This window comes from Urocampus carinirostris, chromosome 2 (assembly GCF_059441175.1).
Source record: "Urocampus carinirostris isolate Australia breed hairy pipefish chromosome 2, RoL_Ucar_1.0, whole genome shotgun sequence".
Lineage (NCBI taxonomy): Eukaryota > Metazoa > Chordata > Actinopteri > Syngnathiformes > Syngnathidae > Urocampus > Urocampus carinirostris.
The window spans coordinates 3,152,286-3,171,616 of record NC_142350.1 but is presented as its reverse complement, the minus strand read 5'-3'; the positions used below and the strand labels follow the sequence as shown (position 1 = coordinate 3,171,616).

Below are 19,331 nucleotides of genomic sequence, written 5' to 3'. Positions count from 1 at the left end.
CAAAAATTGGAATTGAGTTTGTTTTATTTACTGCAATATAAACCAATAAAAATGAACACAGTAAACACATTTGTTTAATATACAAATACATTTTCATCTTACTCCCTCAATTAATTGCAGTAAAACAATTATCAGTACTTGAACACAGTTTTGTCTATGAAGCCGACTGGAATTTTCCTTTCAAAATGTACAACTTATTATGTTATGTTTTTAGTATGTTATTATCAGTTCAATTATTAGAAATAGTGTTTCACTCAGTCAACGAATAAAACAGTATTTTACAAGAAAATTACAATGGCTCAGCACTGGTGAGCTATTTTTAAAAACGTTGGTGACAGCTTCTTTAGACAAATCTAATATGTGCCTTAAAGACATAACAAGGGTAAAAATGAAGCAAGAGACCGAGTGAGTTACAAGTTGTCATTTTTTAATGTCATTTTTTTCTTAATAAATACAAAGTGTTATCATTACAAACCCCTTAAAAGCTCCCAAAATGTTTGCTGAGCGGGAACTTCTACAATGTTACTTGAAAAAAAGGAATAATAATCAAAACTACTGTGCTTGATTGTATCATTTTAAAAGAATTGTATCAAAAATTATTCAGCGTTGTTAATAAAGCTTTTCCATTTAGTGGTTTGGAAGAAAGAAAAACACAAGTTCGTCCCTTGAAATTATATATTTAAAGTTAACACACTTGCAATAATACAGAATATGATGTCAGCAATTTGTCAATATGGCAAAAAAAATAAAACAAAACTGGAAGAGATTAAATAACGCCCTAATATAGCTTCTTTCGCCCTTTGTCACCCTCTACTGATGCTAGTAAATAAGAGTTACAGAATAAGGGTATTTTTTGTTTCAACTCAAAAGCAATCGTTTAATCCTCATACAAGTACTAAATAAAACAATTGCCTTGGGCATGGTCTGTTAGGGCAATGACAGCAGACGGGAGTGGCAAATTTGCTTTCCGACACTAGAATGAGCTGTTGTGCTAGATACTGTATTTTGCAGCCCGAAAAAAGGATATTATTTTCAAAATATTGGGCGTTGTTGCATAGATTTTTGGTGAACAAAAAAAATTCTATTGAGACATTAAGAGCAGAGGGAGCTGCAATTTCCCTTTTCCCCACCAAGGGGTTTTACTAGAGATATTATAGACTTATAGGGTTATTGTTTTTGAAATATCGGGATTTTTGCAAATAGAAATTTTTGGTTACAAAAAAATCAAATGTAAAAAAACCTACAGCCAATTGGAGCAAAGAGAGCTGCAATTTCCCTTTCCGCCGTTAAAGAGTGCTGTGTTTGCTATTGATGTTGCATACCGTCTAGTCGAGTCATTATGTGTTTAGCCCCTAATAAGGAAATACGTACATCTAAAATATCGGGCTTCTTATGCGTAGAAATTGTTTCGTGCAAAAAAAGTAACGACAAACAATATAACAAATTAAAGCAGGGAGTGGGACCACTAGATGGAGCTAGAGATTTTGCAAACCGATCTTTTTAAAAATAGTCTATTTTTGCATAACAATTGTTCGGGTCTAGACAAATATGTAAAACCAGTGAGAGCATAGGGAGGTGCAATCCCCGTTTCAATCACTAGGTGTTGTTGTGGTTGCAAGAGTTGTTGAATACTATTTGGGGGAGATAATTTTTAAAAGCTAGCTTTTTTTGCATAGAAATTGTTTGGTACAAAAAAAACACACACACAAAAGAACCAATGTGAGCAGAGGGAGGCAAAGTTCCCCTTTCCACCACCGGGAGGTGCGAGACATTTTGCACACCCATTAGGGAAATTATCCTCGAAAATAGAAATTGTTTGCTAGAAAAAAGACCCAAAACAAGCTTCCTCCATACTTTTCCCCTTGCCCCCCTGGCTAAGCCCCGCCCCGAAACGTTATGTCACAGGCTCAAACCTCCTCGTCCAGATTATTAAAATTAAAAAGAAAAATGAAAAGGGTGTTAAAACAGACGTTATACTTGTCGTTGTTTTTTTTTTTTTCATATTTAGCAGGACACTTCCGGGGCTTTGAGCATGCCCTGGTCAGGGGCGGTGTTGGGTGCGTGTCCACCCACCCTTGGCGGCTGCTCATTAGTGTGCGAGCGCGAGCGAGCGCCCTCGTTGGTGTGCGAACGCGAGCGGTTGCCATCGTGCGTGTGCGAGCGCGAGCGCGAGCCCTCGAATGACGTCACACTCGATCCCGAAGCCGTGCGGGAGCGCGCAAGGCGCGTCATGCTGGCTGACGGCACTGCGAGGAAATTTTTTTTTTAAATTATATCATAGAAAAAAATACTAATCATGGGAAAAAAAAATATATATATATAGATTGTAAATGAAATAAAGAAAAAAAAATAACTATAATAAAAATACAGTGGAACCTCGGTTTTCGAACGCCTCTCAGTTCGAACAAATCGGTTCTCGACCAAAAATTTCGAGAAATTCTTGCTTCGCTTTTCGTTCAAAAAATCGGAGTTCGAACGCCGGTACGCTAGGGTGCGATGCTGAGCGGCGTACGGGTGTAGATCGTGTAGATTGCCCCCACCCCTCGTGACCAACTGTTATCGCGTGCGGACGTGCTTCGTTTTGCTTTAGCTTTTAATATAGGTGTACAAAGTGTTTTAGCCCCTAATTATGCCTCAGAAGAAAGTCAGTACAAGCAGCAAAGTTGCTACAGGTGAAAAAAAGAAGAGTAGTGCGTACAACTATTGCATTTAAGAAAGAAATATAGCAAAATATGAAGAAGGTGTGCGAGTTTCCCTTCTTTCGAGGGAATAGAGCATGGCTTCTGCAGACCACCACAAAGGTAAGAAATCCTATTCATAATTCTTTTCTTTATCCTTTAACCGCTCACCACTTTTTGTGGAGACCCGGGTGACATGTAAACGACCTGATTTTTTTATTTTTACACGTTCATGTTAGCGTAATCTTTCGTACGGAAGATTACGCTAATGCGAACGTACGATTAGCCTGGGTTAGGTTCATGTTTACGTTCATGGTAAACATTCAGGGTGTTGGAACGGATTAAAACGATTTTACATTACTTTTAATTGGAAAACCGATTTCGGTGATTGAACAAATCAGTTTTCGAACAGGGTTCTGGAACGGATTATGGTCGAGAACCGAGGTTCCACTGTATAATAATATTTAAGAAATTGATGCATTTAAAAAAATACAGCAAAAAAATGAATACTAAAAAAATTAAATAAATCAAGGTAAAATATTTACAAAAAATAAAGATACAGATAAACAAATACACATAAATAAGGACATTTTAAAAAGGGCAATTGTAAAAAAAAAAAAATACAATAACTACTTACTGTATCCCATTCCCTGAATAAAGTACTTGAAGGCTTCTGTCAGCTTTCCAGGCTACACAAAAAATACAAAAAATATTCACCATATCCATTTGTATAACTATACATTCACTTCTCAGGACAAAAACATATTTTTTGAGAGTAAATATAATTAACATTTTAATACATATAATTATAAATTATACATAATATTTTTGTGGTTTTGTTGATAAAAATGGGAAATATAATTTTCTAAAATTGTCTTCGTCACAATTGTCAAAACAAGATTCTGGTGTACATATAAACAAAGAGAAAAAGATTTTAATACATTTGTTATCGTTTTGTATGGTTATATAAATATTTCCTAAAATATAATATCAAATGTTTTGTTTGATGGTAAAAAAAATTATAAAAGTTTAGAATAAATTTATTAACAAATAATATTAATATATAACAACTTGATTTAAGGGTGAAAATGAATTTAATTTTATAGATACTAAATATCAATTCATTATTATTTTAATTTAAAATGGAAAAATATAACATTCTAAAACTGTTCCATTTTAAAATTGCCTTCATTTCAATTAAAACTGACATTTTGTGGTATTTAAAAAAAGAGGTCAGCTAAATTTAGCATTGGATGTCTTCTGGACATCAGATTCTAGGCTAAATCTGGTCCGTTTAGACATGACGATAATTTGATTGTTTAAAGAATCAATTATGGACAAAATGGAGTCTAAAACAATCCATGTTTTGCTTACCATTTTAGAATTTAGCACCTCAAAAGTCCTCTTTTTAACGTTTTTTGTACTTTCACTTTTGGACCAAATAAAGACGTATTTTCACAGGAAATTGAGCCAAAGTATTTATCATACCTGTCAACCTCCACGCCTCTATGCCCTTACAAACTGTCGTATTTTCCCTTACAAAATACAAAATAATCTTACACCATATTCTTTTTTTCAAATGTGTTTATTTATGTAGTTTAACATGTTGTGTTGTACACGTGTTTCGTTATATCATATATATTGTTAATTAACATTTTTTGTGAGATTTGAGATGCTCGACATGAATGATGTTTATTATAAAAAAAAAAGTTAAAAAATTAAGCAGCTTGGACGTTCACGGTAGAAGGAAAATAATTATGCAAATATAATAAAGTAGAATAATACATTTTCTTATTCAAATTATGCATTCATTTTCTACATGAAATTATTGTTGGTAATATACTAATTAAAGGGATAACTCCAAACCTGCCTTTTTTACTTTTCTCCTTTTATACTTCCTTTTTTTCTTACAACATAATAATTCGTAATATAATGATGCATCAAAGCAAGTGAGACGTTTGAGAGCTCTCTTTAACGAGTTGAGACAAAAAAGCCGGTTTTCTAAAAAGAGACGGACTTCCTTTCACTACATCAAACCGCTCGCTTTGTTTGCAACGAAAAAAACGATACCGAGATAGAGGCTACCGCGGCGAACTCGTTTGACTTGATTTATTTGCCGTTTCGTGATAGTTGGTGTATACCGGATGGTACCCATAATTGACAAATTTGCATTTTTCCGTACAGATTTTCTCGTACGTCGTACACGTCTTAAAATGCATAATAAACGTACTTTGTACGGCAAAACCGTACAGGTTAACAGGGATGATTTATCGTTGCATATCTGTTTGATATCATTATCGTGTGAAAGTTTGGCATGCAGTACCCCAAACTGACTACAGAGAGCGCTAAATTACGACAACACAAATTATGTCAAGCGTTTTTGTAATATTCTATCGTCAAACTTTAACCAAATAAAGACATATTTACGACTGACCTTTGCTGTCTTTTTAAACCAGTTTTTTTTTACTGGTTGTGAGTTTTTCTATCCCATGTTTGTGAAAAAACGCACTTGACCCAACCTCATCCAGATCCTAGCTGCAGCGGCCCTCAACCCAATTGAGTTTGAGATCCCTGTTGTGAAGGAATACATACCTGGTCTACTTGAGGCATGCCTCCACAGTCAGCCATCTGAATAAAAATGAAAAAAGAAAAAAAATGATAAAAATTTAAAGAAAAAAACAAAACAACTAAAGGCACAAATAAGGTGACAGCATTAAATGTCGTATCAACATGTAGGCGGGGCCAAAGTAGCGGTTAAGTAGGTCAACCGGGCAGATTGAGTACAGGTTAATGTGTCACCAGTGAACATATGAGGGGTAAAGTTTCTGTGACAGAAGCAAAAAAGGGGCACACCTTGAGGAGGGTGGCTTTGGTGGGGTCCAGTTTGGTGTTGCACTCCACCTGGCAAAGACCACAAAAACAAAATTAGGGCTTCAAGACAGCCTTGTCAAGGTTTTTAAACACAATTTCAGAGTTTACCAAAACACTTTTCAAAACAAATGTTCGTAGTCTAGGTTAAGGTGTTGAATATTGATTGAAGGAAACGTGAGGCTTTTTAAAAGAGGCGTAAGGCTTTCAAAATAGGATTCCAGGTATGGGATATGGTTCTAAATCTTATTCTAGGGTTTGGATTTTTGATTAGGTTTAGCAACTTGTGTTAAGGTTTCTACTCAGGTTTTATTCAGGTTTAGAATTTCAGGTTGAAAAGAAAATATATTTTAAATCAGTACAGTATAGTCTTTTAAAATAGGGTTTCAAGCCTTGGTTTGGGTTTGAAATTTTATACTACAGCGGCTCTGCAACCTGCTTCAGGAATTCAAGTTGGGCTTTAAATCGCGTTTAGAGTTTTAACTTGTACACGTTGTGGTAAAATCAAAATATGTTTGAATCTCAGGTTAGGGCTTTCAAAGTAAGGTTTTAAAGCTTGTGATCGGTTTTGAAACGGATTTGTAATTGATTGTTCTCGATTGTTCTCAGCTCAGGGATGCTGCTGGAAATGTGAATTTCCCTTCGGGGATGAACAAAGTATCTATCTATCTATCTATCTATCTAATTGTTGATGAAGCTCGGTGGCCTTGGGGTTAGGGCGGCCACCCTAAGACTGGGAGATTTCTGGTTCGAGCCTTAGTCGAGTCATATAAAAGACTTGCGACAGCAATCTCCCAGAAACAGTAAAGATCTTGCAGATGTGAGTGTGTTCTTGACTCTACCCTCCTCCCAATATATACATACAAGTTTTATGTTGGTTCCATACATCACTAGCTAGGATTTGTAAATAATGTTGAAATCAAAGTATATGTGCTAAATTAAGGTTTCAAGTTTGAGCCCATGTTTCAAGAATGAAATTAGGGTTTTAACTTAAGACTAAAGCCAGGAGTGAAGTGTCCATTTTTGGTTTAAATTTAGGTTTTGTACTGGAGTTGAGATTTCTTGTTGGGGTTTAAAATCAGAATAGAGATTCAAATCAGGGTTTCAATCTCACGTTATGGCTGTGTTTGGGTTTTAAGTTGTCAATGTGATATTGATTAAGTTCAATGGCCCTAAAACTTAAGGTCTCAACCAGATTTTGTTTTCTAGATTAAGATCGCAAGCCTGTGTTAGGGTTTCAAGACGGTATATAAGCTTTGCTGACCACAGCATCCACAGCAGGTGAGTTGTCCCCGACCACCAGGAGGGAAGGACACTTGAGGGTTCTGTTGTTGCTTCCCGGGACCGGCCTCTCTATGTCGATGTCTCTCCGACTTTGGAACGGAAGCAAAATCGAATTAAAAACCCTAATTTTGAAATTTGCGAGCACCTGCAAGGCATGCGACTTTTACCTTTCGTAGGCCTTGACGAATAGCTGCAGATTGAACTGATTCATGTCTTTCATCACGTGATGGCGGTAGGTGGCCACCAAGTCCTGGTTGTGCTGAATCTCCTCCTGAGGGTAATAGGAATTACATCCATCAGCATCCTTGCGCTAGTCTTAGCGAACTTTTGCAAAAACTCGCAAAAACGACGCTAACCTTTCCAAAGATGTGACTGATGACCAGGTCGGGCAAGGCATGGGTCCAGCCACTGATCTGGGGGTCAAAACATTTCTCGTTTTTAAACCACATTTGTACTTCAATTTTTATTTCAAAAAATATATATTTTTAGGGTTTATGACCTTGTGCGCTGCCCAGTCCATCCAACCTTGGGCACATGGGTTGATGTTGATGAGCAACAGACCTTCCACCATTTTGGGGTAATCCAACTGAAAGAAGGAAAATGTTGGATTACACACATATTTATGGTTTCATAATCAAATGTTGCGCCTCTAGTAGATGATTACTTAGATTACTAAATTAGCCAAAAATTGCCGTACAGCAAGTCATCCAAGCCAGTAGATGGCGCTTTCTTTAAAACCACTTGAAAATTTCCGCAGGGCAAGTCATCCAAGCCTCTAAATGGCGCTATGGCAATGTTTCATTTAGAAATTGATCAAATTTATTGCATTATTATCAAACATTTTTGCTTTTTTGAGGCATGTTAAAAATATTAACATGATTAGCATATTCATACATTATTAGCCAAAAGTAGGGCAAGTCGTCCAAGCCTGTAGATCAGAGATGGGCAACTATTTGGAGTCGGGGGACGCGTTGGGTTCAAAAATTTGGCCAAGGGGCCCATCTTGGAAATCTATTCAATTTTCTTTCATTTATGAATAAATAAATATACATGCAGACATGTTCTATTTTCTATATCTGTTTTTAAGTAGATCAGTTACACCAAATTGGTTTTGAAACAATCACAATTTAAGCAAAATAATATATTGGATCCCAGTTTTTTTTTTGGAGCACTAAATATGATATTTTGTGTTTTAGAATTACTTTAGTTGAGCACTAAATATGATATTTTGTGTTTTAGAATTACTTTAGTTGTATTTTTTTAGTATTCACACAGTCGGACTTTTGTAGTATTTTTGTAGTGTTTGTAATATTTTTGCAGTGTTTCTACAGTAATATTTTGTAGTATTTCTGTTGTAGTATTCCTGTAATATTTCTGTAGCATTTCCATAGAAGAATTACTGTAGTATATCTAATATTTTGTAGTACCCTCTTATAATATTTCTGCGATGGTATTTTTGTATTAGTGGTATTCTTGTCATATTTCTGTACAAGTATTTCCATTGTAGTATTTTTGTAATATTTATGTTGTATTTCTATAGTAATATTTTGATAGTAGTTCTTTAGTATTTTTGTAATATTACTGAAATAGTTTTTTTAAAGCTTTTCTGTAGTAGTATCTCTGTATTGCAGTATCACTGTCATAGTATTAAAATCTTTTTTCTGTGAAATTTCTTACCTTTTCAGACTGAAAAAAAATTCACATCCCTGTTTTTAAGAACTAAATCTGATCTATAATGTTTTTAGTAATTTGTAGTTTTTCTGGAGTAGTATATTTATAATAGACACATAAAGAGACAATGGGGACACGCTGGCACCAAAGAAAGGTATTTTTTGTTAGGAGTACTTTATTTTTTTAAATTTTTGTCATTTATCTTTTGTCATTTTACTTTGACCATTTTTGTTGGACGGGCTAGATCAAAAAGCCTGTTGGGCCGCATTTGGCTTGCGGGCCGTAGTTTGCCCACCCGTGCTGTAGCGACATTTAATTTGGAAATGATTTAAAACTATTGCATTACTGTCCTTTTTTGAAATTATTATCTTTACTTTTTGGGAACGAATAGAAACTTGATCAGCACATTAAACGTTTTAACCTAAAAGTAGTATATTTAGTTCCTATTTTGGACGATTTATTTAAGAAGTTCTTACCGCAAATTTGGTCAGCACGAAGGCACCGGCCCCCATCCCTAATCCGATAACAGACTTCAGCCTGCAGCACACAAACAAATGCAATGGGTCAGAATCTGGCCACTCCCACCAAGAAAGCCATCTGTTGACCACGCCCACTTACCCAAAATGCTTCAGCACCAGCGGCAGCGTCTCAGAGAGCTCATCCATGGTCGGGTACTCATAGCTGCAGGAAAAAAACAAATGTATTAAAATACATAATAAAATAATCTACATGAACAAGATCAAAATAAGTGTTGCTAGTATTTACAATAATAATCAAATATGTGTAAATTCTTCCTAGCAACAGGTGACTTTTCCAAATAATCTTAAGCATGCTTTTTCAATCTGTGATTTATTGGCATGTGAAATAATTCAATTTGGTCAATGAATAATATTTTGTCCAACCTACTGATAGATAGCATCCCTGATTTAATGGTAATTTCATAGGTAAAGTATTTTTCGAGTATTAATATTTAATAGTAATGAATATGATGATACAGTAATATCCATCCATCCATTATCTGCACCGCTTATCCTTAGTAGGGTTGCGGCCCATTCCAGCCATTTTCGGGCAGTGGGCAGGGGACACCCTGAACTGGTTGCCAACCACAAAGACAGACATCTCACTTGCTCATTCAGGGACAATTTGGACCGGCAAATTAACCTAATATGCTTGTTTTTAGAATATGGGAGGAAACCCACAAAAGAACGAGGAGAATATGCAAACTCCGCACGGGGAGGTTGGTAGCTGGATTTGAACCCATGACCTCAGAACTGTACTGCGGATGTGCTAACCACTCAGCTGCCATGCCACCCTATTATAGTAATATGACCAAAGTAATCCATGGTAATTTAATACTAATCCAATGTCATTTTAAAAGGTTAATCTAATAAAAATACTTTTAATTTTGGTAGTTATAATTAATTAATTTCCCATTATAATTCAAAATAAATACATTGAGTGAATTGAAAATACATATATGTCAACAAAAATATTAAGAAAAACAATGTACAAAACATTTCTTCAAATAATTTAGTTTTCATAATAAATTAATAATAAATTTGTATAAAAAACATATTTAATGTAAATTGTATTGTTTTTTTTAATTTGATGATAATGTAGAAGATATAATAATATTAAATAATGGTAATAAAGTATTTGATTTAGCACAATTTCCCAATTTTATTTAAAAAATGCTTTTAATTTAAATAACATTAGTATATTAAATTCTATTCATAATTCTAAATAAATGCATTTAGGGTGATGTAAATATCTATAAATACATGCCAACAAATGTTATCAACAGAAATATGTAATACCTAATTTTTATGTAATTTCAAAATTTTTACCGAATTTAAAGATTTAAAAATGAATTCAAAATAAATGCATTAGGTAAAAGGCATTTATAAATATAAATATTCCAAAAATATATATTTTTGAACCTTATGTAATTAAAAACATGAAAAGAATAATAAAAAAATGATTGACTCTAAATCATTTTCACTTTTTATTTTTTAACACAAATTGTACATTAAGAATATTGCAAATAGTTAATAATATTTATAATAAAAATATACAAAAAAAGACTCAATGAAATGTAATATTTAATGGTATGTAATTTTTACATTTTAATAGATAGATAGATAGGTAGATAGATAGATAGATACTTTATTCATCCCCGAAGGGAAATTCACTTTTCCAGCAGCATCCCTAAGCTGAGAACAATCGAAAATAACTGAGAACAATCGAAAATAACACGGGAGCTGCTGGAGTGGCTGCCATTCGTGACGGCGCCGGAGAAACGATTCAATTTGAATCATGTACAAACAAACAAACAATTGAATCATGTACAAGAAACGATTCAATCTGAATCATGTACAAACAAACAAACAATTGAATCATGTACAACAAACAAACAAAATATTTATGTTTCAATAAGTGGAGTGTTAATAAAATGGGGGGAAAATAATTTCTGATACTGATATAACCAAGTAAAACTAATTTTAAGTTACCTGTCCAAATGAATGTTGTGCCATCTCACCTTTCCCACTCTCTCTGCTCGCTCCTGAAACTTTATCAAATAGTCCAAAATTTTACCTCATCTTCTCCGCTCACCTCGTCGTCCTCTTCTCCTTCCACTTCGCACTACAGAGACTTTTTAGCTGAGCCGTCTCTTATGACACCATCCCCTGATCTAGACCAAACTTTAACCCCTGCTAATATGACCATCAGAAAACAAAAACTATATTGTGAAGGAAAACTACAGATCCCTCGTTTTTTGTGGTTAACGGGGACCAGAGCCACTCGTGAAAAAGTGAAAATCTGGGAAGTAGCTCCGCACCTTAATAAAGACCCCAAAGGGTTAAACTTACCTCAAGATTTAGAATATACGGCTGTACTATGTAAATGAAGAGAAAATAGGAAAGGAGATGGATTCAGAAAAAAAAAGACGACGAGAGGTGGAATATCTGTAAAACACTGTGCACATCCACTAGTTACTGGATTCTGAGGGAATTTAACTGAACCTGGTCAGATTTTTTATTACATCCAAAATTAGGAAAAGTTTTTGGCAGATTCAACAACCATGCTGGAGAGCATGTGGATAGGATGACGTCAAACACATGCATTTATTTTGGCTCTGTCCAAAAATAGAAGATAACTAGGACAAATAATGGTTTGTTTTAAAGAAAATTGTGGGATACCCAAAACATTCCAAGTGCTCTGTTTGAGGTCCCTAACAGAAGGAATATTACAGAAAGGATGAATACCTGTTAAAAATTCTCCTAGCAACTGGTAAAGCAAGATTATGGTATAAACAAGAGCCCCCCACTGTGAAGCAGTGGGTGGGCACTGTGGAGGAATTATTTGTAATAGAGAGGATCACATTTCGAATACAGGATACCCAATTCATGGGCAAATGTGAAAAAATTGATGGATTACCGAAAAATAAGGACACCACTAATGAACAATGAAGAATGGACTTTAAATAATGACTTGAGCAACAAAGATACTACCCAAAACTGCAAATCTAGTAGCAAATGCTTTTGAGTTCATTTAAATCATTTTAACTTGTTCATTTTTTATCGCAATTTTAAACGAATACAATGTAATGCAAATATGTATAAATATAAAAAAATAACATTAAGAAAAGCAGTGTAGTGAGAACAAGGTGTAGCTCCCGACCCAGACTGTGCGAACGAGATCAACTTAAGCAGGTCCTGCCCTGAACTAGCCGGGATGTCAAGGATCAAAGTTTACGACCGGCGTGTCAAAGGTCAGTAGGTGGCGCTCACCCGGTAGAGAAGGTGTTAGCGCCCTCATGTTGCCCGAGGGCATCGACATGGCAGACTGCGAAATGCTGCAAAATCTCCAACATGTCCTCATGCTTGAAAAGCGAGTCCCAGCAGGTCTTGTCTGTTGACCAATCAGAACGTAGCGTTGAAGTAAAAGGGGAGAGGCTTATGAGAATTTGAGGTGCGCCTTACGGTTGAGGCCGATGTCGTGAAAGGTGAGGATAACGGGGCGCTCGCCTTTAGGGACCCCCCTCATGGTGCAGTGGAGGTGCCCAAATGGGGTCTCCACATCATGCTCCTGTCAAAAAATATATATATACATTTTAATAATTCATAGTTTATCAAAATACAAAGAACAATATATTGAATGATTTAATTATGTTGTGCAGAAAAAATATCAAATGTATATGAATAGGTTAAAATAATATTTTATTTAAAGGGACAGCGTGTATTTTTAAATCATTGTATAGTGTAGTGTAACTGAAAATGAGTGCTAAAAAGTAAAAGGGGAATACACACTAGGGAGACTCAAAGTGACCAAAAAGCACAATTTTACTTTTTTGAGGAGAGAAAAATAACGGAAGAAACAAGAAAAAAGGGGAAAGAAAAATGTATAAATAAAGTCAAAAAGAGAATAAGAGAAAAAGAAAAGATAAAAAGAAATGAAGCAGGAAAAAGGAAAGGAAAATGAAAAACAGAAAAAACATATTTAAAAATTGTGAGGGGGAAAAAATAGTGGCAACCACAAATGATTGGAATATTAATATAAATACAAAGTGATTATAAAACAATTAATAAAAATGGATACGGAAAAGAATAATTTACATAAATATTTTTAATTTAAAAATGTGCAAGAAAAAATAAATAAATAATGATATTTATATTTCTAACAAACTTAAATGTAATCTTTAAATCATGTATACCATTATATTTTACTCAGAAAAAAATAACGATGTAATGCTAAAAATATTGAATTATTTAGATATTTTTGAGAAATATTCGTTGCAAAAAATGTTTTATATTAATAAAAAAACAAAAAATTGAAACTAACTGGCACAAATAAGTTTATTCATTCATTCTATTACAGGAAAAATATCAAATCAAAATTATATGATTTATAACAATTTATACAAATATTTTTTGTAAGTAACAATTTCATTTTCAAAAAACTATGAAAAAAATATGTATAGAAATACAAATCCAAACAAATCTAAAATACGTGGGGAAAAACATCTAAATAATTTATTCAATTAGTTTTTTATGCAAGCACAAAAAAAAAACGAAAACGTAATTTATAAACATAACAGATGAACAAATTATACATTAAAAAATGATAATGAAGTGTATTATACAAAAATATATCAATGAAAATTCTTCAAAATTGAAAAAGTATTTAACTTAACATTTTAAACAAATCTTAAAATGTTATTCTATTATTTTTCACAGAGGAAAAATTAAAAATAAAATCTAATTATACAAATAACATGATTTATACAAATATCTTTTAATAAGTAAATTTTCTGTAGTGAAATGTACCTAAATGAAATATACGCATGAAAAATACTGTTTATAAATAATAATATTAATATAATAAAAAACATGTTTTTATAATAGCAAATGAGTTGCAATAAAGATGTATCGATAGAAAAATATATAAATAAAAAGAGTAAAACAGAGAAAAGAAGTGGTTGTGATTTGTTTTTCTTCTTTAAAAAAAATTAAACCCCAAAAAAGAAAAAAATCAAGATTGAACTACTTTCTTGACAGCAACAATTGCATTCCAAAAAAACAGTCAACATTTTATTCATTCATCGACTGCATTATCAAAATTCTTTGTTTCCCAAACCAGTTTGTGAAAAGTTTTCCGCCTTCTTGCCGTAATCGTTGTCAAGAAATTCGGACTCACAGCGATTTCCATGTCGACCACCATCATCTCTACGTCGGAATCGTCCAGAACCATTTTGGCGGGAAATCGCACAAAAAAAATCTCGGACTAGTTTGTAAAAGTCCTCGCCTTCAACTGCAGGGCTTTATAGCACTTAACCGTAAATCCCCCCGCCTCCCATGATGCCTTGCGACCCGGGCAAAACAAGATCATCCCTAAATTGGATTGTCGGCAATGCTTGCACCTTATTTACTGAGGCCTTAAAAAAATGACACCTGTCTAACATACCAGGATTTATTCTTTCCATATTTGCATTCAAATGACATAAGAAGTACCACAGGGGCCCGTGCTGGAACCGCACTGTTATTTTTGTTGAGGGTTTTTTTTCTTAGATGGCGAAACCGGGATGACCCAAAGAATTTGGCTCCGCCCACCCAGAACAACCACACTCGCACGTAGGCTGGCCGCTACATAGTAAACAAGTTGATATCTAGACGCTGAGAGAATTGTTTTTTTGTTTGTTTGTTTGTTTGTTTGTTTGTTTTTTTAAACGGTGTTGTGTCGCTTTAAGAGCGGAATTAGGTCACATGTGTTATGTGTCAAACATAATGCAGTAACAAAAAATATTGTTATGACTACAAATGTTGCAAAAATAGAATATTTTTAAGGGTTGAAAAAGGTTTTGAAGAATGATATAACAGTAAAAATCTATTTATACCCCTTTTTTATTTATTATCAGAAAAAAAGATACAGTAATTACATTTGATTGAAAAAAATGAGATTTACTTTCTATGAATAGATGAATACCGCAAAAAATAAATGAAATCCAACCCATTTTTATTTTATCATCATTAAAAAAACACGTAAACAAAATAAAAGGTTGCAAAAAATGACATTTTTGTATTGTTAAAAAAAAAATCAAATCTTACACCATTTTTTAAATTATCATGACAAAAAACATGCTTGGATATACAAGCATGGTAATGTTGATACATGTCTCTGGGATTTCAGCTTTGCTATGTTCTAGAAGCTCAAAAACAACTTTTTTTTCACTTTATAAAATAAACTATAAATTTGTAGGTGTATAACATATATTTGTATGTATTTTATTCGTCATTTGATGAATACTGTTAATGTAGAGTAGTCTGTTTTGTGCACTGTTTTTTTATTTGGCTACGAAATTTTAATATTTGAATAAAGAAGAGGAAATTAATAGTTTTTTTTTAATCCAATTAATCGAAAAAAATGATTGTCAGGTGAATTGATTATTAAATAATTGTTGCAATACAGTACCTAATATGAAATATATATATATATATATATATATATATATATATAGCAGGTATATATGTTACATGGTAATATGTATATCATTTATTATATAGCAGAGTAAATGAAAAAAAAACTGAAACAAAACATAACTTACTACCTAAAACATATTTTGCTTATTTTATCCAACAAAAAATATAATCCAGGAAAAAGAACATGTTGTTAAATTGTGCCAGTACATATTTCTTAGAAATAATAAAATATTATACAATTCACTAAACAATACAATAACACAAATTCGCTTGATTCAATTATGTTTTTCTCTTGGTTTTCCATCCATCCGTCCATCAATTATCTGCACCGCTTATCAGCAGGGTCGCGGGGGTGCTAGAGCCCATCCCAGTCATCCTCGGGCAGTGAGCAGGGGACACTCTGAACTGGTTGCCAGCCAGTCGCAGGGCACACAGAGACAGACAACTCACTTGCTCATTCACAGCTTGGGACAATTTGGACCGGCCAATTAACCTGACATGCGAGAGGAATAAATTTAAAATAAAATAAAAAGTGAGAATAGTCGGATCATTTGAAAAAACATGAAGATTAAATAAGAAAATCTTAAAATGAGCAAATTGCTCAATAATTTTGCAAAAATGTTTTCCTTGAAAAAGTGAAAATATCTTGAAAACAGTGCACCCTCTAAGGATAGAAGGAAAAATCAATGCAGCAATATATAGAGATATCCTGGATGAAAACCTGCTCCAGAGCGCTCTTGACCTCAGGCTGGGGCGAAGGTTCATTTTTCAGCAGGACAACGACCCAAAGCACACAGCCAAGATCTCAAAAGATTGTCTTCAGAACCACTCCGGGAATGTCCTGGAGTGGTTCTGATTTAAAGGAATGTCCAGACTTGAATCCGATCAAACATCTCAGGAGAGATCTGAAAATGGCTGTGTACAAACGTCTCCCATCCAACCTGATTGAGCTTAAGACTTATTGCAAAGAAGAATGGGCAAAACTGCCTAAAGATAGGTGTGCTAAACTTGTGGGATCATATTCAAAAAGACTTGAGGCTGTATTTGCTGCCAAAGGTGGATCAACAAAGTATTAAGCAAAGGCTGTGAATACTTATGTAAATGTGATTTCTTAGTTTTTCAATTTTTATTAAATTCAAAAAAAGGAAAAAAAAAACTTTTTCACATTGTCATAATGGAGTATTTTGTGTAGAATTTTGAGATACAATTTGGAATAAGGCTGTAACATAACAAAATGTGGAAAAAGTGAAGCGCTGTGAATACTTTCCGGATGCACTGTATCTATTTATCTATCTAAAATATTGACAACTCAAAATGCGTCACAACCAGTGTTCCCTCTAAGCTGCGCGCGTGCGCAATTGCGCACTGCTCGCACATTCTCAGCGCACAAGAAAATCTAGCCAGCGCACAAAAATGAGGGCTCAAAATGACTAATTAAGAAGCGACTCAAGTCAAAGTTACAGTGCATGAAGGTAAAAATACACGGGTTCCCCTGACGTTGTGTCCTAAATGCGGTATTTTGAAGTCGAGTCGAAGTGGAACGAAGTTGAGTAAAGTTAGTAAAGATAGTCGAGAACCGGCTCCTTCAGCTCGGCTCACCTCTTTCGGGTCCTAAACGGCTCTTCAGGTTGTTTTTGCTTCTTTAATCCCAACATGACCAAATATTATGTAAAATTATGCACAAAATGACTTAAAGGAAGGGGGGAATAGAACAAAAAAGAAAAAATACCAAAATGAAAAAGTAGTGAAAAGCTGAGGAAAAAAAGAAACAAAAGGAAGAGAAAAAAAGTAAATGTAGGAAAAAGACAGAAAAAAGAAAAGAAAGAAATGTAAGAAAAAGGTAAATAGAGAACAAAAAGAAAAAGTAACAGCTCGGAAAAAATAAACACAATGAGATTTTTTTTAAAGGAATTTAAAAAAAGTAGAAAAAAACACGGAAAAAAGAAGAAAAAGTTTGTGTTGCATTCAAATAATTTCCAATTATATCAAGTGAATCTTGTTGCCAACATTGTACTTCCACTAAAAAAATGTGATTAAGTACAGTTCTGTATCTTACAACCGACTAAATAAGCCCCCAAAAATGTTAATATCATGCGACAAAATATATCAGGAAATAAAAAGAAATGGATATCTTGTGAAAGAATTGTATGAACAAACGACGTTTGTAGGCCGTACAACCTTTGCAATAGTACATGAGTCAATTCATTCAAAAGAGAAAATAATTTTGCATTGCCGGAAACTCAGCAAAATGTAACTTAATGTCAAGTTATGGACATGTTTGATAATGATTTAGTTGCCACACTTGGGATTATGGTTGCTCACTGTTGTTTCAAGCGTTGTTCACCGACTTTGTGTGAACGCTCAGACCCGTGGAAAATTAGAGGGAATATTGCTTGAAAACAGAATTATTTCCAACTTAGTGTATATAGATATTCATATTCAGTTTATAAACAATAGTTAAACTGTAGAGTGGCTAAAAAATTTTTTTAAAAAATCCTCCGGAGCCAGCAGACCTAATTATCCGAGCCCAGATTCAATTGCCCGGCTAACAAGATAACGGCTGAGATGATTAGCTACCTCGGCGCTTTTACAACTAGATGGCGCCATTACTGCTAACTGGGTCATGTGACAAAGGTCGCTGCTTTAGATAAGAGTTAGTAGCGGGCTGGCTAATAAGTCCTACCTTGATAGCGGGTTATGAACTGATAATTTGATAGCAAGCTATTAAATCCTAACTTGATAGCGGGATAATACGTAGCCAGGGCAGGGTGCTAGCTTACCTTGAAAGCAAGCTGGTGCACTGCCTCTCTCAGACCCTATAGAGAGAAAAAAAACAGAAAATAACGTTACATATTTAGTGCGCTATTCCGATTATGAATTATGGGATGTCCTTATAATACAATATAATTTTTAGTTATATTTACAGGTAGTTCCCTGTCCACCAGCAGCGGTTTAACTTCCCCAACCTGGTGCTCGTCCATGTCTGCTATCTAGTGGAAGACAAAAATATGTCAATTTATAAATACTACAGTAATAATTATTCATCAAAACACAGACAGTATATTTCTCATAAATAGTATATCATTTCATTGACTTATTCTAATACTAATTTATGCGCAAATAAAAATCGTATATTCAAATAAATAGGTTAGGATAATAAACAATAATTTATTTCCATGTTTTTTAATAAATAAAAATGTGTTTATTAAAAATATTACAGTAATGTATGGAAAACGTTTTACCAGATTGAAACTAAGTGGGAAAACTATTTAAAGGAATAATTGAAATATTATTAGATTTCAAATAATAAATAAGTTCTTGTATTAATAATAGAATGTACTAAATATTTTGTCATTAAAATAAGTATAAGAACAAGTGCAGATACCAGTATTTGCATAATTAACCTATGTTACATAGGAATGGATGATATTCTAATTTGCATGAATGAATAAATAATGAAAATAATAATAACATCAAAACTCAATAAAAATGCAAAACTTAAATCTACTGGAGGAAAAATAATCAATTGAATTACTCAATATTTTAGTTAAAAAAATATCGAATTTATACAAATAATAAGTTATTATAAAGATAATTATTTATTTAAATATTTTTCATGAGTAAAGTAGTTTAATTGAAAATATTACAGAGACATTAATTAAAATAAAACAAAAAAGTAAGAGGAGTATGAATTTTTAATCAAAATAGTCAATTATTTTAGCTTAGAAAAAATATGTAATTTATATTATCAATGACACATTATTAAAATATGTTTAAATAAAATACAAAATTGTTTTGAATAGTAAAAATCTGTATAAATTAACTTAAAGATTTTTTAAATAAAATTAATATG

The 19,331-nt window shown here is 33.4% G+C and overlaps 1 protein-coding gene across 2 annotated transcripts in view; it reads right to left on the bottom strand.

Annotated features, from left to right (window-relative positions):
* Positions 1-406: 406 nt before the first annotated feature.
* The window catches only part of ndrg1a (N-myc downstream regulated 1a), a 28,715-nt gene continuing 9,790 nt past the window's right edge, over positions 407-19,331 (bottom strand). Inside the window, exons 2-15 of one of the 2 annotated variants that reach the window (XM_088328372.1) lie at positions 18,403-18,468; positions 18,259-18,294; positions 12,485-12,590; positions 12,293-12,413; positions 9,120-9,182; positions 8,978-9,038; positions 7,330-7,416; positions 7,187-7,243; positions 6,998-7,101; positions 6,811-6,919; positions 5,532-5,579; positions 5,271-5,306; positions 3,316-3,367; positions 407-2,246 (exon numbers count right to left, since the gene is read on the bottom strand). In XM_088328372.1, coding sequence (XP_088184498.1) covers positions 2,005-2,246; positions 3,316-3,367; positions 5,271-5,306; positions 5,532-5,579; positions 6,811-6,919; positions 6,998-7,101; positions 7,187-7,243; positions 7,330-7,416; positions 8,978-9,038; positions 9,120-9,182; positions 12,293-12,413; positions 12,485-12,590; positions 18,259-18,294; positions 18,403-18,459 — 1,179 coding nt within the window. In that variant the 5' untranslated portion in view covers positions 18,460-18,468 and the 3' untranslated portion in view covers positions 407-2,004. Of the gene's footprint in view, positions 2,247-3,315; positions 3,368-5,270; positions 5,307-5,531; positions 5,580-6,810; positions 6,920-6,997; positions 7,102-7,186; positions 7,244-7,329; positions 7,417-8,977; positions 9,039-9,119; positions 9,183-12,292; positions 12,414-12,484; positions 12,591-14,198; positions 14,357-18,258; positions 18,295-18,402; positions 18,469-19,331 lie in introns of those variants that run through there. The other variant, XM_088328373.1, reaches the window with a different exon arrangement.